The 21941-nt window shown below is 38.3% G+C and overlaps 1 protein-coding gene across 1 annotated transcript in view; it reads left to right on the top strand.

Annotated features, from left to right (window-relative positions):
* The window catches only part of TRIO (trio Rho guanine nucleotide exchange factor), a 250107-nt gene that overhangs the window by 182196 nt on the left and 45970 nt on the right, over nucleotides 1–21941 (top strand). Inside the window, 1 exon segment of the mRNA XM_027888455.1 lies at nucleotides 1294–1537. Coding sequence (XP_027744256.1) covers nucleotides 1294–1537 — 244 coding nt within the window.

The following is a 21941-nucleotide window of genomic DNA, read 5'->3' as shown; positions in this document are numbered from 1 at the left end:
AACAAATATCCTAGAAAAGTTCCTATTCGGTGCTTCCGTTCCAGGCTTGTAATGAAAACTAATAAATAAGAAACAATGCAGTTTCTTATCTCCTTTTTCTAAAGCTCTTGGGATGTAGCTGGCAGCCCTGCAAGAGCCTAAACGTAACAGTCAAAACCAACATGGCAGGAACTGTGCAGAATGTTGGTGTAGCACATGCTTCTATTCTTGCTGCAGTTGAAACTCTCACAGGGTATTTTGTCCTCCTTTGTCAGCACAGAGCATTGCAGGATTACCTCACGTAATGAGTTGAAGGAGTTTGCTGGCTTGCTTCAAAATTACTGAATTCACAGAAGTTGAATACCATCTGAGATCTGGTATGAATGTTGCACTGCAGCAGCCTGAGCAATAGAAATATTCACATATAAATAGCTGAAGTAGCCTGGAAATGCCATTGCTGTATGGAAGGAGGAGGGATTCCAGGACTGCTTGCTTAAGTTGGATGGGTGCTTTGGCACTGAGCAATCTTGGGAACTTTGGAAAGTTTTTGATAATAATTTTCATTTCACATCAAAGCAGACAAAACAATCAAAGAGAGGAAACTTAAGCTTAGGCAAAGTTATTCTAATGAAATGTTTAGAAGAGGGGGAGGAAAACCCTGAGCTTGCATGCTTTTAATTCAAGCTTGTGCAGTTTTATTTGGAAAATCAACAAAAATGTGAAACTTGTAAACCCATGTGAATTTTCTACCAAATAGTAAAGTATTTGAGAATCTTATGTGAAGAACTTTACACTGATTTTTATAATTGTGTATGGTCTGTCCTGAATGATTTTGTGTCCTGGAGGTGTAAACTGTGAGTAGGGTGGGAATAAGTCAGTAGGTTCATTTGAAAAAAGTCCCTCTTTCTGTCTTGAATTTACAAGATAACAAAGCTTATGAGTGACTGTATTTAGTTATGTCCAGCCTTTTTGTTGGAAATTATGGTGCATAAAATATATTCCGAAGTGACTGCTACTTCAGCTCTTGGGATAAGGAGCAGTCTAGCAAGAAAAACCGCTTAAATCCTCCGCCCAGGACTGTCACAACCAGTGTGCTTTGAACAATAGGCAGAGACAAGCAGAGTTACAAATCTGTTCTAAAACGCCAGAACTGCCTGATTTTGAAATGATCTCTTCTTGATGTGGAAAGTCCCAGAAGCCTGCTATCTCATCCAAAATACAAATCCTGCCAGGAGTCCTAAATAGGTAACAGTGCGTGACGGCGGGTTTGATAACGAGCATTCATCTGGCTTCTCCTTGTTTTTCCCCTCACAGTTGTCTGGTGGGTGCGAGCTGACAGTGGTAATCCACGATTTCACCGCCTGCAATAGTAATGAGCTGACAATCCGCCGTGGGCAGACAGTGGAGGTCCTGGAGAGGCCCCATGACAAGCCTGACTGGTGTCTGGTCCGAACCACAGATCGGTCCCCAGCTGCGGAAGGCCTGGTCCCCTGTGGGTCCCTCTGCATCGCTCACTCTCGCAGTAGTATGGAGATGGAGGGGATTTTTAACCACAAAGGTAAGAAATTATGGAAACAAAGTCTAGTCATCGGCAGTGTGAGTTTTGGGAAATGGGGAGAAAAACTTTGGTGGTTTTGCACTGTCTTGGGTTCAGCAAGCATGCTGTCTATTCCAAGAATAAGTAGTTGGCAGTTCTCAGTGTTAAGTGAAAATGTGGCTCAAGATAGGGAAGACATTTAAGCAAATGATATATCATGGTGAAGAGTTTTATAGATTCAGCTGCAGTGATAGGAAAATCTATACCTGACGTGTGCTGAAAGAGGAGAGGGAAGGAAATCTCCAGCATGGATTATCAATGGTTCCTGAGAAACCCTGCAGTAAGAAGTCATGACAAGATCAGGTTCAGTGATGGAAAAGGTAAATAGACTCATCCATATGGCCTGGCACAAGTATTTTACTTAACTGAGTTTTTCAGAGTAGCAGTGGCATACTCATCCCTTTTTCTCAGAGGAGCTCTGAAATATTACTTTGGTTCTTTTCAGATGCATGAAAGAATATTCTTCTGAAGGGTGAAAGAAAAATCTTATGATTCTTTTGAAAGTTTTTAAGGATTTAGTGTGTTGTAGTCCTTTGGCTCTCTAAGCTCCCCAGGCTCACAGTGTAGATTGTTACTAGAGAAAATGCTTGCTTCATTTGCAACTATTCAACTTTGCAGGCTGTGAACAGAAAGAAATGTAAATAAAAAAAACCACACCAGGAAAGGGTTCACTAGAAGGCATTTCGTCACATGGTGCTTCAAAAAGTTTGTTATTGTGAGTAACAAGATTAGCAGACAAGTAGTGTTGGGGAAAATTTGTTTTCCAGCACACAAAATTTGGATTTTTGAGAGTTTTTCATATATATAACCACAATATTATCAATTATTGGGTCCATTCCAGCCATTACAGTTTTTCCCAGTTTTTTTTCAGACACTGTATAAATATTCTTGACTAAAACAGGAATGAGTCTGTGTTTCTTCCATTAGGGGCATGCACAGCAGGAACTTCCTGAATGCAGGGTGATTGAGGGGGAGGGGGAGCTTGAAGGATTGAGCTGTATAGTTGTAATACTTCCTTGTCCTCTTGTGTCCTGTAACAATTTGGATAAAGAAAGCTTGCAGATGTTCTCATGATAAAATTGGAAAATGTAGTTGGGTATCAGTAAAACATTTCTTCCTTTGACTAGGGGGTGGAATCATGGAAATGTCAACAGGATTTTTTTTTTAACTACACTCACAGAATTGATAAATCCAATGTCCTTTGGAGCTAAGAGGCTTCACCTTTGAATGCAGAGGATTTCATTAGGAGAGGCAGATTGTACTGGACAGTACATATATTAGATGAAGTACATTGAGCTTGTCAGACTCCTGAGAGACAGACAGACCTGGTTTTGTGTTTGAGACATTACTTTTATTAACCAAACCAGTGTGCATAACCTCTACTGCTTTTTTTCTTCAGCATTTGTTTAGGGAGAATGGGGCAGAGCATTTTGAAGTTACTTTACTTTGTTTAATGTGGTACTTTGAAATAAAGAGCATTAATTAATTATATTAATCACGGAGAGTGAAGAAGAAGAGAAAACCGCTGCTAGAATGAGCATGATTTGCAGGGTTGAATGCAGCCTCAGAAGAGCCTTCTGTCACTGCCACAGGCTTCCTGCGGGATGTTATGGTATGCCATCTAAACCCCAGCTGATAAGAAGCAGCTGCTGATTGTTTATTCCCACATTAGTGGGTGTCAAGCTTAAAGAGATGGATGTTTAATTTGTAAAGTTTCCCGTGTGTGTGACTTAAGTCAGTGTGAACTGTCTTGAACATGCAAACTATTATAAAATGTTAAATAATCTAGGGAGGGGTTAAAAAAAAGGTACTTGAAACCATTTATATGTTTCATTTTGGTCTCTACCTCATCTTTCTATTGCTTGAAAGAGTTTGATAGTCTTCATTTTACAGAGGGTTTACAAAAATTAAGCAAAACTAGTGGAGTGCTTTGATGTTATTTTTCCCCCTGTAGTGAAAAGTACCTCAGACAATCCCACAAACCAATTATTCATCTCAAGTACTGTATTTGATTAAAGATCTTTAAATAAAGCATTGGGGAATATGCTAATCAGAAGAATGGAAAAAACAATTAGATGAGCTTCTCAGAACTGTTCATTGTGGGCATTGATTGAGGTAAGAATTCCTAAAAAAAACCAAAACAAATTCTGTAACAAAGAACAAGTGAATGACTTACATAATTTAAGGCAGTCCACATTCTTGGGTGGATAACTTTTAATGTATGTCCTAGATTTCTAGTACTTGATTCTGTAGCTTCAGTCTTTTTAATACAGATTTCTTTTTTCCTTTTTTTGACCATAATTCGGTAAAACTTTCAGAGTTTTTGAGAGATTGGACAAATTAGAATATTGCCCCCTGGAATTTTTAGGTCTGAAAATACACATCATATGTGAGACTCACAGTGTGAGCATCAGGTTGGAGTAATTTTGTACAGTTCATGGGCAAAGCCACATGCAGTAGATATGAGTCTAGAATTTTTGCGTGTCTGACATCACAAACTTGTGAGAGGCTGAGGGAGAGAAGTTTTATGTATTATAGCAAGGGAAATAAGGAGGTGGTCACTGACAGAAGTGGTGGCGTTGGCTACTTGGATGTTGCATGTTTAGCCTATACAGATGACTTGAGGAGTTTTGCACTCCTTTCAGTATCTATGGACCTACAATTTTGATCTTTTCAACAGTGTTTATCAGTACCATTTGCCAATGAAACAAGTTGGAAAGCCACGGCACATCAGGTGAAGGGAGCTTCACAGTTTTGAAATGGCAAACCTTTTGTAGTTGACAGCTGGTTTTTAAGTTGTGTCAAACCGCATTCCATCACTGAGTACAGAAATGTTGGGTGGTACTTAATGCCCTGAATAATCTGAAATTATTATCCAAAGTAGGGGAACGTGCAAGTTTATTAAAGCAGAAACTATCTTCAGTGAAGCCTAGTTCTAACAGCTGATCTTGGTCATTCCTTGTCTGTCCACATATTATCTGTCAACAATGAAAGGTAATGTTGTTCTATTCCCATGTTAAAAGACAGCCCCAAAAATGACCCTCATCATTTGCCTACAAGTGTAGGTGTTACTTCTGTTCTACAAATGTGTATTAACTTAAGCATCTAATCAGTATCAGTAGGTAAAAAAAATATGCATTTCCATTATCTTCAGTCTCTAAGATTTTATAGTAGTTAGCTTATCAAAAACTTTGTTAAGCATATGAGGAAAGCATTACTCAGAAAAGATGTTAACTAGGTAGATAGTAATTCAGGGGAGGACTTGATTGCAGGATCCTGACCTCTTGATTGCTCTGCTGGATATCAAATCTATTTTTTTTAATTATTTGGGTCATTTAATCAAGTTATGCAGTTTACAGATGAATACATTTTTAAAAAAAATGTAGATCCCTTTCATAATGGGGGGGAAAGAGAAACAAGTGGGTAGTGAAGAGGCTCAATAACAGTTGGTGCACTCTACAAAAAATAAATCACTAGCTCTGGAAGAACATGTTTTTCACAAGTAATACATAAGGCAACATTTTTTTTTTTACATGATTTCCCACATGTTTCTGGGCGTGGGGAAGAAAGAATTTTCCTGTTGTTTTACTTGATGCTTCTCTTTTTCAACATGCATTTCTTCTCATCCTGTGGTACATCTGTTTTTATATGTGCAGTTCTCTTTTGTTTGCAGGGCATTTATACTGCCACTGGGCTTTGGGTAAAGGGCAAGGGACAGGATACAGTGATATGTAAGCTTAGAAAAATTTGCAGCTATTTAAAATTGTTTGTGAATATCTTGCCTGTTTAGATCACAAGTTCACTGTCTTTTCCAAATTCATGGGTACTTCTGAAGAATTCCTGATAGTGCATCATATCCCTTCTGTAGGCACTACTGTTCAGAGAACTTTAAAGGCTACAACAAGTTTCTGATCATGAGGCCACATTTATATGTCTTTTTTAGGTTATGGGATTTTTGGGGGACCATGTCTAACTGCCAATTCATGTTACTATCTGTTTGTTCCAAAAATTGTCCACAGAGGTCTTTTATTTACCTGGAGGTACAATATCTGCCTGTTTTATACAGTTGTGTAATTCAGGCATCTGTGTAGGTTTGTTCAAATCTGAGAGGCTGGTGATGTCTTAGTAGCATAGTGCCAAACCACACACCTCTCACATACTGAATGCTGGCTTTTGATTTTACTCTCAGGATACTGTCCTGACTGGTGCCATAAACAGAAAAATGTTGTTTCAGCAATCTCTTTTTTTCTCCAGCTGTAGTCTCTCTCAAAGAATATACCATAGTAAGGAAGATCAAATGGCTTTCCAAGACAAAGGTTGGCAAATTTGTTCAAACAGCCATGTAGTAAGCCATTGTCTACACCTGCAAGATGGGAAGGAGTGATGTAGGGCAGGTGTCAGAGCTCTTCTTGAATTGGTATAGGGACCTTCTGTTCAGGAATTAGGAAAAAGAAAAATTGCATGGGTGATCTAGATATGTTTCCCAGAAAAGAGAGATATTTTATAGCGGAGGCCACAGAATGGGGTAAGATGGAGTCTTGAATTTGTTGCATGAAGTAAGCTTGTGCTTGTACAACTGGAGACCTTCTATTCAGAATATTAATTTTCAGTGAAGGGGGAAGGGGAGAGAGTAAAGGTAAAATGTCTCATGTGTGATCAAGAGCTTTGAAAGTTATGGTTGAGAAATGGAGTGTTTCGCGCTGAGTCCAAATACTTTTTTATGTAGGAAGAGGAAGCTCTGGATAGCAGCAGTAGAATTTGATTGAGTAAAATCAGGATCCAGTTTGGATAATGGAAGAAGGACTCCCTGTTTGTAGTGGAAGAAAATAAGGGCGACTTGGGCAGCAATTGTTTGCTTACAAGCAGAGAGAGGCTGTAGAAGGGGAGGATTTGCTCTTTTGAAACAGCGAGCAAGTGAAGCATGGGCCATGTGTGAGGAAAAAGGATCCCCACCCGTGGCTCAGAGCCAAAATGCTGCCTGTGAGACTGCCTGACAGCGTTTGCAGCTGCAGGAAATGAGTTACAGCCCAGGCCAGAGGGGAAAGTAACTCCTGACAATGAGCTGGTAGAGTACGTGCTTTGCTGTGGGGCCAGGTGGCAGAAGGGTGGGGGCTGTAGTTTCCAAGGCACCATACCAAAAGGGATCTGCTGCTGCTACACAGCCGGATGTGATCGCATGCAGAAAGTGATATAGAGGAATGTGGTGAAGTTGTACAAGACACCAAACATTAATCTAAAAAATCTGTTTCTTGACAAATCAATTACCTCCTAAAAAACTTCCAAATAATAGGCTGCCCATCCAGATATAGCCAGCTAGTAGAAAGCCTTATGAGGAGCTCACAGGAGGAAAAGCCTAGCAGTCGGTTAGATTTGACACTCCACTTATTTGTTTAAATTTGCTAATTTGTTTAAATTAACAAAAAATTTTAAAAGCTGTGCTGCAGTGTCAGTTCAAGTTATTTATCAGGCAGGCATTTTCTTTAACAGAGATACATGCATTTTAATAGCTAAAGTTCAGTTTCACAGTTTTCAATTGTTTCGAAAGCCTAATAAATCATAACTTTTAATTTAGTCGCAAACATTTGGTGCAAAAGCACTAGGAGTCTAGCAGTGGCAAAGACAGTTTGGTTTTAGGTTGTGTGTGTGTGTGTGGTTTTTCAAGCATGTTCTAATGCTTCAGTCCAGGTAAATAAAATAGCTACTGTATAAAGTAAAACAAGAATTCTCTATCCTGACTTTCCTACCTTGTGGTTTTAGTTGAGTTTGCAGTTAAAAACATTTGAGCATAAGTAAATGTAAATAAAATGGCAGCAGTTGACTGTAGTTCATCAGATCATGATCTTTACATTGAGCTTTGTAGCCAAACTGTGTCAGATGGTCAGAGTTAGACCAATATAGCCAAATTCTAATTCAGCCTGTATGAATTGTATGCATCATTTTCTTAGTGTTGTGCCATCTTAAATTAGACAAGGAGGTTCAGTGAATATCAGAACTTGAATTTCTAGAAGCGTTCTCTCTGTATCAAGTTTACATGTCCTCTGAAACATCATAGGATTGATTTCTGCATAAATCTGCCTTTAGCTCTTGCATTATTCTTTTATCATAAAGCAACCCAGGAAGACCAGTCAGATCTATCAGTATTTCCCATGCTGACTCTACTTGTGAGCATAAGTACGTAGCTAATTTGTCTCTGGAGTTTTTGTACATAGCTAATGAAAGCGTTTTGCCCTGCTTGGGAGCTCAGTATTACAGCTGAGAAAAAGACGACATTTTTATAATACTGGCTTAAATATAGTTTTGGTCTCAGACAGCTGCCAAATACATTTCTCTTACATATGGTAGTTGGAAAGGAAATCAGTGTGTGAAAAGTATCTGCTTCAGAACAGATGTATTTGCACAGCTGATCTTTGGGAGGTAGAGTGTGGATATAAACCAGCAATTTTGATGGCTTTAGGTTTCCCAGAAGAGTTGTTACTTTGCTTGCAATTAGCCTTTCTTTGACAGCAGTTTCTTTTTCTAACCAAGGTTAGAACAGAGTACAAACTCAAATTGTATCCTGCTAAAATGGGCTCTTCACCCAGAGAGTGGTTGGGTGCTGGACTGACTTCCTCCAATTCTGTTTTTGTGAATAGGCTGCTGAATGTGTTCCATTGACTTTATTTCACTTTTCCTGCAATCAAATAGTAAAATATTACTCTCTGTTATGCACAGTAAACTGCAAGTGTTGCATCACTTGTAACATAACTCTATTTGAACCTTTCTTGCAGATGCCGTTAACGTCTCTCGAGTTGTTGGCATTACTGTGCAGTATTTTACTTCTATTTTGAGTGCGTATTCACTGACATAGATGTAATTACAATTTGGGACATGCTTGTGTTTTCTCCTAGCTTTGAGCTGAGTACAAATAGCAAGACATTTTTCTCTATATGGAACAGCTATTGAACTTGAATTCATTATTCTTTAACATGGAAATTAGGCAAAAAAGCAGTGGAATTCTTAGAGCAAACTGTGTAAAAGAGACTGTTCTGATAAGTTAATAAAAACATTTAATGATCCCAGGAAAACATACTGATAATGCTTTTCAGAAATTTTTACTCTGCGTTTTCTAGGATGGATGTATAATGGCTAACCCTTACGGCAGTAGAAGACATTTGTATAACTGACATGCAAGCATAATAGTAAAGGCTGTCTTAGGTAAACTTGTTATAAAGTTGTCCTTGATGACCAGAATCCTGTAGTAAGTTTTCCCTGTGGTTGTAAACCAGCTGTGGCCAACCTACTGTTCATTTACAATGCAGCAGAAATAGTCCATCTTTCAAGAAGTTGTTGAAGGTATGTCAGGATTTCAAGAGCAGACTGGACAAAGACCCAAGTAATTTGGTCTGATCTCATAACTGACCCATCCTTTTGAGCAGAAGGTTGGACTGTGAGGCCCCTTTGAACTTGAGTTATCCTGTGATCCTATGCTAGAAGTTAGAATTGCTAGCATGGATTTACATTCTAAAGGTTCCTGGGGTCTTGGACTCCCCTTAGTACCTGTGGGGCTACCAGAAATTCTTAAGATTTTGCTCCCAAATACATTCGTTCCATGTAAGAAATGGGAAGGAATCAAAAAAGTATTTCTGTTTGTGAAAAACTCTAGTTGTTCTTCTTGCACTGTGCTGGGTCATAACCTTATTGGGCATATGTTCATTTCTTAATATAAGCTTTGAAGTATCAGTGATATGGAGATTCCTTAAACACAGAGTCTAGGGGAATCTAGTTGGATGTAAGAATCTGCAAATACGCTGAAAGCAGCAAAGCTGCTAGGGAACAACATGGAAAGAGGGACTAGTAAAGCTGAATGGTCCTTTGTTGCTTTCTACAGAAAAGCTTAAGGGACATGGAAGTAGATGGGGTCATGAAGGTTTAAGTTCATGCTGTTGTTCTTCACTTTACACTTTATAAATATTAGGAGAGGATTCTAGAAATGTTAAATATAGGGAATTTGTAGTGATGAGAAAGATCCTGAAAAAGAACGAGTAAGAAAACATAGCTCACTAACAAAAACAGTGTATTAAGTGAAAGGGTTTAAAAAAAACCAAACTAAACTAAAAACAAAAGGCTGAAGCATAGAATCATTTAGGTTGGAAAAGACCTTTACCATCATCAAGTCCAACCTCTAACCCAACACTACCAAGTCCACCGCTAAACCGTGTCCCTCAAAGGGACATGGAACATCACCTCTTCATCCATGAATTGCGCCCTGGTCTCCTGCATGACAGGCAGGGACTGGCTGACTAGATTGAAGTATTCTTTAGGCAGTATTAAACGGAAAAACTTGACTGGTGAAAACCACCAAATCGTTAACCACTTAAAATGTTCATATCAGTAGCTAATCTATTTTAAGAGTTTATCATGGCCTGACTTGGTTGTTGGTCCATCCTAGTCTGTTTTGTGCTAACTTCTCTCATTGTCTCGTGTACAAAATACATGCACTCTCAGTGCTGGTTGATTTAGTAGAACAGGCTCAGGTGTATTTATCCTTTCACCCTTAAGGTGTGGCAGGACTACATGCAGTCATGCCAGAGTCAGTTTGGAAAGCACAGACTTAGAGCTGTGTCTTAGAGCTTAAAGTCTCCAAGTAACATCTAAAGAAACAGTTCTTATGGCAGATGGTACCCTGGAGATATGTGATGTGTTCTCTTTGTGTCCTGGTTGCTTGCTTAAGTGAAAGACAAGGCTTTGGGATCCAGAGCTCGTTCACATCATCTTTGGCTATGTGGAAGGGGAGGTTACAGTCCTCAGAACTGGAGTAAATTAATAATAGTAGTATTTTGCTATCTTACGCTATTTGTGGAATAACAAAGCCTTTCTCTCTTACTGAAGCTGTTGGGGTGATGACAAGCATTTACAACTCTGTAATGATTTTTGTTTGAAAAGAAATATTTTATCTATTTTGACAGTTTCCTCTTTCATGTAGGAGCATTTTATAATTTTATAAAGCCAAATGCCATTCTAAATTGCAGAAGGAGATAGCACTGTTTTGTCAAATTGTGAGGTTTTGAAAGACAGCATTATTACCTTTTGGAAAGATTTAAGTTTTTAAGAATACTAAGTTCATATTTTTGTCATCAAGAAGCATATATATTAGGATGTTTAATTCTTCTTGTGTGCTTCAGGAAGTTAACATTATTATAATTATTAGCAATCTAAAACTTCTAGCATGATGCCATGCTTTGTTCAGGAGGAACTAACCAGGAAAAGAGAATGTGGAAAAATTTTGAGTCAATGAAAACAATTTTCTTGCACCTGAATTTTAATGCTGTCGTAAAGGAACGTTGTTGTCTTAACTGAGTGTAGTAGCTTTCTGAAATACCTGAAGTATAGACTTAGAATGACTATTTCATAACTGCATTTTCACAGTTCTCATAAGGGGTGATGCTATAATTTGTAGGAAGCATACCCTTTTCAATATTGTGAACTGAGCAATCATGTTAATTTCTTTTGTTCAGAGGTGATTTTCCTTTAAATGTGTGTAAAACATGTTTTGTGTAACCCCAACAGAAATGTTTTACCTTTTTCACGACTGAATTATGCTACATTTAAAATTCAGAGTAGATATAAAAAATGTTAATTACAATGCAGAAACCCTCACATTTGTGGAATTGTGTAACAGTACACAATTTCAAGTGTTTCTGTGTTTTAACATCTGATAGGCAATGTATAATAACAAAACCCAGTCCTGTGGATTTTTTTGCTCCTCCTTTCTCTTGCACCTATGATAAAGCTGGCCTCCAAATATATTTAAATATATTTAGTAACAAATCTGTGTTTATAATTCACAAAAATGCATCTTAGAGAGAGAGAGGAAAAAAAAAACCTCTTTCGGGTTTTGCTGTCATATTAGATGTAGTGCAGAGGAACTGAGCAGATTGCTTCGTTTTGCTGATGTATCTTTTAATATAATAAAGGAAACTGTGAAAGTATGTAATGGTTTTTTGTGTTAAATGTTACTATTTGAAGTCCAGTGCTTTCAGAGCCTTGTGCCTTTCTGGCTTTCAGAAGCAGTAAGGTGTTGGATCATGGCTGGGCTCCATCTGCTATACCTAGCAGTACCAAACAACTTAACCTGGTCTGTTATGGGAACGTGACTTGTGGTAAACAGTACTGAGCAGTGTCAAAGGCAGGAGAGGTGGTCATGATGTAACCTTTAGTGAGTAACAAAAAAGCATTTGTACAATTTGAGCTTAGCAGAAGGAGTAAGAGTGGTGTTTTGGTGAATAATACCAATCAACAGACAGTGTGCACAGCTTACAGAAGTAATTCCTCCAGATGCATTTGTATAGAACTTGAGCATCTGTGTTTCTTACAGGGAGGGAGTACATGTCCAATTTTAAAAGTTTTGCTTTTGGTTCGAGTTTTGTTTTGTTTTTGAATGATCTGATTTGGTTACTAGAACTATTCATTTTCCCTTTAAGTGACTTAAAAGAAATAATTTTAAGTCAGAAATTTAAGTCAGTATTTTGAGTACTTCTGATGAATATATTCTTTCGTCTTTGACTGCGTGCATTTTTATTTAAGATAATTAGCTAAGAGACTTATGTTAAAAAGAACCCAAACTCCTGTATGTGCAGTTACAACTGGTTTGGAAAATTAAACCTTCTTTTGACCAGATCTTGTTTGTTGCACCAAAAGGCTGTTTACCCTTGGGGAAATGAAGAAACAATGATGAAGGGTGACTTGTATAATAAAATAATTGTAAAAAATGAGTGCTTCTTCACTACATCTCATTAGGACAGCAAGTATTTCTTGCTTGGTGCACTTTTTGTGTTTTTCTCTAATGTAGAAATGAGACATGTCCTGTTCCTTCTCCCCTCCTGCCTCTTGCTGAATACTGAATGTATGTGGAACAACATTCCTTAAACTCATCCAAAAGATTTTGTTTGAATTATCTAAAGCTGGTTTGTTGGGGTTTTGCTGACAGTGGCTGGGATCCTTCAAGCTGATTTGGCATGCTTGCAGTGGTGACTGTGTTGAAGAGTCAGAATTTTCCCAAAGCTTTTCCAGATAAACAGAAGACCAGGGACACTGAACATCTCATAATTTCTTTGAAAGGCCTCTTCATTCTTGGGACTGTTACAGAGACTCCAGTCCCTTGGCTACAGCACAGGACAGAGTTAAAACCTCAAGAAAATAATAGCCAAATGATTCAGATGGGAGAGAGTTTACTGTGTCATGTGCTTTTTGATATTCTTTCTTACAGTAGGCATGAGGGCATGTTCTGCAAAGCTGGAGACAGGAAGGACTTGTTTAGATACTGGCCATGGTGACTGAATAGTTGGCTACATGGTTCATTTCCCAGTATTTTTAATAAAGTCTGAATAGTTCAGTGTCTTAGTATTGGTTGCTTCTGACAAATGCTTTACCCAAGATGTAGAAGGGAAGGCTATAAACCAGCCAGCTGAAAATATGTCTTTACCCTCAATTAGAAAATATTTTTCCCACATTTGCCAGCTAGTTTTTATAGCCCACATGTGTTGTTGGAGGTGGCTGATGATTGGGTTTTGGGTTTGGTTTTTTTTTTTGGAGGGGAGGGGTGTCGATGTTGTTGGTGTTGTTGTTTGGTTTTATTGTTTAGGAGTTTTTTTGGTTGAAAAATACCAGTATTTTGAAAGGAATTCTTGGAAATCTCAAATTAAGGATGTTCACACAATTCATCGCAAAATACAATTTGACTGATTCAATTTAAAGTGTCTCTGGCAGCTGGCAGCAGTGGTAGTAAAGAACAGGAAACAACACGCTGAATGTAAGTCCAAAGAGCCACTGTTGTGATGATTCCGCTCCTTGCAGACCGGCAGTGTTATCTGTGAGACGAAGGAGCAGCGAGTCTATTTTTTTGGGAACAGGATGATCTTTGTGTGTGGAGCTAAAGAAACCAAATGCTAGTGGCACAGCTGTACCCCAAGCAGTTGAACTGTGGGCGCATTGTACACTGAGGAAAAGGCAAAGTTACGCTCCGTTCAGAATTTTCATTGTAGTGTGGGAGCTCACCTTTGAAGATTCGACCTCAGATTTATTTATTGATGTGTTTTACTTTTCTACAATTTCTTGAATTTCTTGATTGTGTTTGAGTATTCTGGTGTGAGGCAGAGTGCCTAATTTGTCAAAGATAGGATTTGTATGCAAAGTCTGCCTGATTTTTTTTTTTCCATGCAAAATGCATATTGTAAATAAAATTCCTATTGGTTTGTGCAATGTTACTTAGTTCAAGAATTTTAATAGTTATGGATTTATGTCTGCCTTTGGCTCTGAGGTCTAGATGGTCTTTGGTCCTGCACAGTTCTGGAAAAATCTGAATCCTTTCTCTCCCATATGCAGAAACATAATTCAAAATTGTAAAAACTGTGCAATGCTAAATGATGGAAGCATTTGTCTGAGAGATAACTGCAAAATTATTTTAAAATTGTGACATTTAGATGCTGGCAGAACTGAATAAAGAATTCACTCTTCTATTAGTTTCAACTGTTTTGTATAAGCTTCTCCAGTCTTAAGATGAACAAGAAATTTTTAAATAACCTTGTAGTACTGATTTTAAAATCTATGAATTACTTTTGTAAATGGAATGTCAGGAATATGAGGGGGAAGATGCCAGAGACGACAGATTTAGTTTTCCTTGAGAACAGCATTGAATTTTGAAGCTGTGTTTTCTCATGCAATGATCTTTCAAACGCACACACACCTTCCCATCCTGCCAAGACAGATATTAAGGAAGAAAAGTTGGCTCTATGGCTTCTTGCTCTCAGGCAACTTAGAGTAGGTATTTAAATTTGACATTCTGCATTTTATTAGCTTCCCTCCCCTGTTCTGCTTGTTTTCACCACGATGGTCCAAAATGTAATGGGACCTTACAAAGATTAATGCTGTTTATCCTCGTTTTAATATAAGTTATTTCTATTACCATGCAAATGTCTTGAGAGTATGAAAAAGGTAGTCAGTTTAACTCCAGTTGTCCTCTTAAATGAAAGCAAGCATGAATATTTCCATTCTTACATGCAAGTCTAGTAATAGAACCCTCAGATGAGGTAGCAGTTCCATAGGGAGGTTAACACTGTGGCAGACAGTGGTTGTAGATGCTGCAAGTGAAGAGCTGGTACCCATGAGAAGCTGAAGCTGTAGCAATCTAATTCACTGACTGTAAATGGCAGAGACTGATGGGCTGTTACTGCTGTGCTGGGGTGAGTTGGCAAAATGCTAATACCTTAAAATGGTTTTGGCAGGTTGACATTGTCCATCTGAGCTCTGAGATTAATTGCAGAAGGTTGATCCCATTCCTTCACTGTAGTAATAGATACAGACATCTGATTCTTCATACGTATATCATACAGAGTATTTGCTACCTGATCTACTGGGGATATACAGTGCTTTTCTAGATGGGTTTTTTTCTTTTTAGTTTCTCTGTTTGATCACTGGAATGTAGTCTCTCTTACAAGATGCTGTCTTAAAAATGAGAAGGCTCTTTTGCCTGGAATTTTAAAATTTTCATAAAACAGACAAAATTTTCACCTGGACACCTAATTTTGTCAGTATTAAGTAGCTGAGAAATGTTTAAAATTTCTAGGGCCCTGAAGGGCTATTCATCAGTACTTTTTTTTTCAGAAATGAAGATGATAACTATCTACTTTTTCAAAGGATATTATATGAATGTATAGCCAAGACGAAAAAGAAAGAGTTAATTTTTATTTTTTAAAAAAAGACCCACAGGTATTTCAAATTTTGTTGACTGGCATAGGTCAGTATATGAGCTTTTTTCTTTGCTAATTTCCTGAAAATTTGTTTTCCTGTTGGCCTGGGGTCTGCCAATACTTACGCAGCAGATAAAGTGGGGGAAGCTCACTGTGTGCAACGCACCATGCAGTCCTTCTGCGCTGAGCTTCTGCTCTGTACCCAGCTGTGGTTTTTCCTGAAGGTGTTCTCCATGTAGATGTGTTTTTGCCTGCAGAATTGAGATTACCTGACTGGTTTTTATTACCAAGGATGAGTTCCTACCAAAAATTGCTGATCCGAGGAGCTGCAGGAAGTGATTTCTAGCAGTCAGGGGTAGCTAATGCAGGATATGGCACTGGAATACAGAAAACAGGATGGAGCTAAAGGACAAAGAGAGCTTTGTGGTAGAGTCTGAAGTAAACTCTGGAAAGACATTAATAGGCTGCCTGTTTGGGCTTAGAATTACATGTATTGATACAGGTCCCTGTCTGAGAAACTGTGATACATCTTCGAGTGTGTAAGTCTGATCTAAGTTGCCAGTAGTACTGAAAAATGGTACCTCCATGTTAAATTAAGAAATGTTGGGTTTGTGATATAGAAGTCATCTGCCTTTTCATTGTACTTCAGTAGGAGAAGTTATGAGTCTGACGTCTGCCTTGGACCGTAAGAAAGTTGTAGCTGTTATTTCAGCATATGCATTTAGATTGGTTTTTAGTCAAATTCTTACCTAACGTGCACAGTCACTCTGCACCACATTCATGTGGAGTCTCTTGTCTCCACTCCAGTGTTGCTATGAAGCAATTGCATTTTATAAAAATTCTATACATCAAAGACAAGCCCATATCCATGACATTTTCTTCTTAACCATGTAACCTGTAAAATATAATTCTATGAGACAGTTCATGTGGTCATTCACTCTCCCTCACCTCCTTGATTTACTTGTCAGATTTTTCTCTGAGAAGAGGACTCAAAGCAAAACCTGAAAATAAGTGCTTTTAGAAGAAAGTGAAGAACTTTTTGCAATAGCAAGCTGTAAATATCTGGTTCCCTGAGAATTTAAAGGATCTTCCTGCATATATTACTGGTTTTGTAAGGGCAGAGTATGTGCATTTAAAAAGCAAAACAAAACCAACCTAAAACCAGTTTTATATATAAATTTTGCTGTGTTTTAGTCAGAAGCTTTCTTACATATGAAATCGCTACTTCAAAGCTGTATCAATAACCTCTCTAACTTTGTCTAGATCTTAGTTAAAGGTGTGAGAGTTTTACTACAATTAGAATGGCTGGCTATTCTTTAGTATGCTTGTTGTGCATGGGAATGGTTGTGGAGTAGAAGAAAGGGATTGTTTTATTAATTTTTTTTCTTACTCAACTAGAAATTAAAATCATTTTCAGATGTACTACAATTTCACGAAGAGTAAACTAGCCATAGTGGAAGTCTCACTGTAGGTGGTAAACTATAAAGATCACTTATCCTGAAGAAAGAGAGGTTTTTTCTTGTTCTGCCTTGCCCACCCCCATCCTACCCCTTCCCAACACCCCCACCCCTTAGGAATTCAGTGTCATTTGAAAGTTGTTTGGGGTCAGAAGAAAATTGATCAAGAATCAGAATTAATGGTTTTGGTGCAGGAGGCTGTGGAAGAGAAACTGCTTCAGAATTCAGATTGGCTTTCCTTAGAAAGCAAAACATTATTCTTAGGTGGAGGGTGACCACAGCTCTTCAGTAGTGCAGACAGGATACGGTGTGTGTAACAACTTGTTTTACGTGCTAATGATAAGCTTTCTTTGACTTTGGGAGTAAAATACACTCTTTGAGTTCTGCATAAAATTCCTATTTATTCTTACTATACATGCATTTGTTTGTGCTATTATCATTGGCAGTCCCCTCGTTGCTTTATTTTCTTCTTCCTCTCTGTATGTTTGTGTATTGTATAGTATTGTTTGTTCAATCTCTTTTTAGGGCTCTTTTTTCATAAAAATATAATTAAAGCATTTAGTTTTTGTTTTTACAGAAACTTAGTTCTTGCTTTGGCTGTTTATCTGGTGAATGTAGCTTTTTGTATGTCCTTTAAAATTATCTGATGATGTGTTCAGAGGAAGAAACCAAACATCTTTTCTGGGTTTGTATAGCTAAAAAAAAAAAATCAAAGCCATGAATGAATATTTATAGACAAATGCTTTTGTGGCATGCTAGGTGAAGAATGCGTAGATAAAAAATAAAATGCATGCAGTTTCAGCTTACTGAACAGGGAGACAGCTTGATGAACTAGAAATATATCTTGCAGAAAATGAGCTTAGAGGTGAAAGAGATCTGAAGTGCAGCTTAAACCAGGGCAAGATCTTGAATTAATTTATCAAAAGCTGTGAGTTTTCTAGCATTGTGGAGTTTGGTTTATTTAGTTAGTTAGTTATCTATCACAAACAAGGCTCAAGAGAAGATGTTGTTTGTCAAGGAAAAGGGAAGTTCCATGGAAAGCACCGTATGGTTTAGCTGACCAGAAAATGTCCATCTTTTTTGTATTTATGGCTTTAGCTAAAGCATGAAAAACTACACAGTGTAAAATAAAAAGAGGTGTTAGAGGTTGGTTTTGTGCATTCCGGTTACTATAGAGCTTTGTAGGGGTACTATACTGCATCTTTTCTTAAGGCTGAGATGGAAAATTGCTGGTTTGCTGTATTTTTTAAGATCATCCTGAGCCTCAATTAGGGTAGTTACGGTAGAGTGTAATCTGCTGCATCTGGCTATTCCCACATGTGAATTTAAAGACTGGAACTGTGTTCAGTGAGTCAGAGGAGAGCATCCCTGGAAGAGAGGAGCTGCTCTGACGGCAGGCAGGGGTCTAAACCAGACTGAGAAGATAACAGCAACTTCCTCATTCTGATGGCGTTGCTTGCAGCATTATCTGGGTGAACGTCTTCAGGAGAAGCTGTGACCCATCCCTGGGGTGCAGACGAGTAGGTTGGTTGTAAGCTGCGGGTATCGGAGCAGCTGACTCCCCACCATGCCGAACAGGATTAAACAGATTGACACTCTGGGATCGCTTCACTCAGTAAATCCTACCTGCTGTGGCAACGGGCAGCCGAGTGGCTGTAAATACTGGATCCTGGACTTAGGTACAGATATGGGCTATAGAGATATAATGGGTAGGGGGAGGTGGGTTGGTTGGCTGTTTGGGGGATGTTTTCAAATCATGGGAGTTTAGTAGGATGCTTTTTCTTTCTCCTCTCTCTCTGACCCCAGTCAAAAAATGCAGAGTACTACAGAAAGGACCTGTATGGGAAAGGGAGCAGTTATGGAATGAATCTGCTCTGTAAACTGCTGAGATGCTATACAGTAAACTCGTTCAGAAAAAGCTTGTAAAATGCATGTGCCACTTTATGGGGTTTTTTTAGTTGAACTAGGGAAATGAGAAATGGTAATGCTTGCTCTGTGAAACATCATTAATAGTAGCATTTTAAGAGCTTAGCAGAAATTTTCTTAAGATGTTGCTGCTAAACCAAAGAAATCATAGATTATTTAATATGTGTTGCTTCTGTTAAATTGTTGTTGAGAAGTAGTGCTTTTGGGGAAAAAGGGCTTGAAAAGAAAGGGCAGTTGGGAAATAAATTAGTCTGTGTGAAATTTATTTAGAGGCAGTATTGATTCTGAAATGTGATATGGAGGAAAGCTGTGCTCTTCCGGTCTCGACTGGAGGAGCACAGAGGTGTGAGGGTAGAGATGCTCACGTTAAACTCATTTCTTGTTGGGTCTTCTCCCATTCCTCCTATGTAAATTTAACTGGAAACAATACTTTGCTTGGCATTTGGTCTGTTGCTGACAAACAGGTTTGTATGATTCTCATTAATAAGCCATAAATGTCTGCAGGACAAAACAGTGCTAACCTTCAGCTTCTGGAGCACCTGTTGGGATGCCTTCTTTTTATAATCCAGCTGTTTGCAGCTAGATTGAAGCCTTAACATACCTGTTACTGTATACTGTGTGCATATACTAAAAATAAATAGCAAAAGGCAAGTTATAATCGGTGTTATTTGATAGTATCCAAACTGCTGTTATGGATGGACCGAGAGGAGAGGGAGGATGGTGGAAAGCTTGCAAACACGAAATCAAGGATGCAAGGGAAAGTAATCTTATCAGAGACATCTGAAGATAGGGTCGCACGTCAGTGGGATGGTAGTATCTCTCAGTAGTTCCTTGAAAGGTAACGGGGCTTCGGAGTACCAGCCAGTGGGAGTTAATGTTAGCAGGCTGTCGTCTCTGGTCCCAGCAACAGAGCTGTGTTCTCAGAAGGCTGCTCTGTAGCCCTCAGTGCTGCACAATCACTTCCTTAAACAGCAGTTATTCCAGTTTTTGGAAGTTAACAAGTACAGAGTATCTTGCAGGGAGGTGGGGGTGAAAGAAGTCAATTATAAATAGTAATTGATAGGCAGAATGCTCCACAGCAAACTATTTTACAGCAAGTCCTCACCCAGAGCTGTAACTGCCTAATCAACTGGTATGTTAATGGCACAGCAACAGTCTTCTCCCCTTTCTTTTGCTTTGCATTCTCCTGTCTTCGCTGTATCTCCTCTGCTTCATTTTTGAACTCTTGGCACTGCAGAGATTAGCTTTTTACTTCCAAATAATTTTTACAAAACATGTTTTATAAAGTGCTGGGTGTAGTCCATCCCAATCAGTGAGATGCTTTCCGTTATTACCATAAATTAAGATCATAGACACACATGAAGTCTTGTTTGGCAAACATACGTGGTTTCGAAAACATCCTTCACTGTTCCCTTTCTCTGTCTTAAAAACAGATGTCCGTGCACACAGACCATGTCATAAGGAGGCTCAATAGTCTTTCGTAATAGAGGAACAAAGCCTATTTGCATGCCCCAGTATAACTGTAATTGTGCCATCTCTTGAACTGGAAGGAGTAAAAATTATATCTTTAGTATTACTAGCCACTGCAAACTTCAAACTGATGTTTTGGGATTTAGGCTTAATATTCAGAATGTACTCTAGTGCATGATTTTATTTATAGAAGATGTAAAGATTTTTTTTTTTAAGGAATTAAAAGTTTGGTTTATTTTTCATTAAAATGTTATAATACACATGAAATTAATAATTATGTATTCCTGCTTTAATTAAATGATCTGAATTTTTATTCTGCTTATTCATCAAGACTGAGGAAGAAAAACATGTTCAGATTTAGGGAGAAAGAAAATGGGTCTTTGAGTAATGAATTGGCAAGTAACTACTGAAACTAATAAATAAGTATTGTATTTTTGCCTTTATCTGACATCAGTTGGAGAAAGCAGTGGTGATGGTAGGAGGAAACCAATTCTCATGGTAATTCCACCCATTTCTCTAACTTAAAAATGCTTTGCGTGTGAGACAAGCGAGACAAGATAAATATTGAAGTTGTTTATGGTTATCTGGCTGGAGAGAGTGTTGAGTAGTTTCAACTGAATATTGAAAATAACATATTTTTTCAGTTACTTTATGAGCTGGAAGAAACAATAGGATGTATGTGTTTCAGTCCCTACGTGGATTGTATGAGTCTGTATTTCACTTGGGAAATTTGAGAGGCAAATCTCATGGATAAAATCCAGGGAATAAATCTACAAACCCCAAATTTATCCTGAAGTTATTAACCATCTGGGGGTTGAGTTTTGAAGGACAAAAGGTGGTTGTAAAAGTAGAGGGAGTTCTCATTTAGCTTTGAAGAAATATATTCATTATATGTGCAATAGATTGCTTAAGAGAATGTATGTGAATCCAACTATCTTTCTTTTTCCCCTTTCATAACATTTTATGATATATCAAGCCTCAGAAATAATTTATCCGTGAAACAGGATGCTTTTACTGTAAAGTAATTGTTAGCAAATGGTGTCCAAGAGAGGATAAGAATCTCTGAGGACTGAACTCAGAGGATGCAGTGGGAGAGTCCAGTTATTACTAATGGGTTGGTGTAATTCTTGGCATAGATTCACCACTACACTTTGAAAGTCTGTTCTTTTAGAATACAGATGGAAGCTGTTAAGTATATGCTGTGTGTGCCATTCCATCTCCACAAAAAGCATGCAGCAAAAGTCCTCCTGAAACGTAGCTCATGTATCAGCCTTATAGTTACACACGCAAAAGAACTTCTTTCCTGACCTCTCTGTCCTTACTGACTTGTTCCTGTAACATGGCTTTTCCGAATTATTAGGCTGCAGGACCTGCAAGAGACTTAGCTGAAGGTGCTGTTTCACAGTTAGTAAAAATTGAGCTGTATGTCAGGTAGTGCTAGTTTATTTACCCTGTGCTTGCACATATGATCCAGCTGCTTCTTGTGCACCAACACGAGCAATCACACAGGCAGCTAGACCAGGGAGTTGATCCTGCAGAAAATGATGCACCATTCGCTCCCTCCACCTCACCCTCCAAAAAAAAACCCCAAATAAAACAGCAAACAAACAACCAAACAAAAACCCACAACCAAACCCCACATTATGAGGTGTAGGAGCTTATGCAAGAGAGATACTGATGTCCTTTTGTAATTTCCATCTCTGCTTGTGAATCTGAAGAATTGAGACACAGGTTTTTTTGCTCTGAGTGAACTGGTAAGATCCACAGCTACTCATACTTTCATCTGAA

The sequence above is a fragment of the Empidonax traillii genome, unplaced genomic scaffold (genome assembly GCF_003031625.1).
Source record: "Empidonax traillii isolate 1590-97213 ecotype Southwest subspecies unplaced genomic scaffold, ASM303162v1 scaffold238:size1398292, whole genome shotgun sequence".
NCBI lineage: Eukaryota > Metazoa > Chordata > Aves > Passeriformes > Tyrannidae > Empidonax > Empidonax traillii.
Note: the sequence above shows the minus strand (reverse complement) of the source record. Positions and strands in the feature narration are given on the sequence as shown.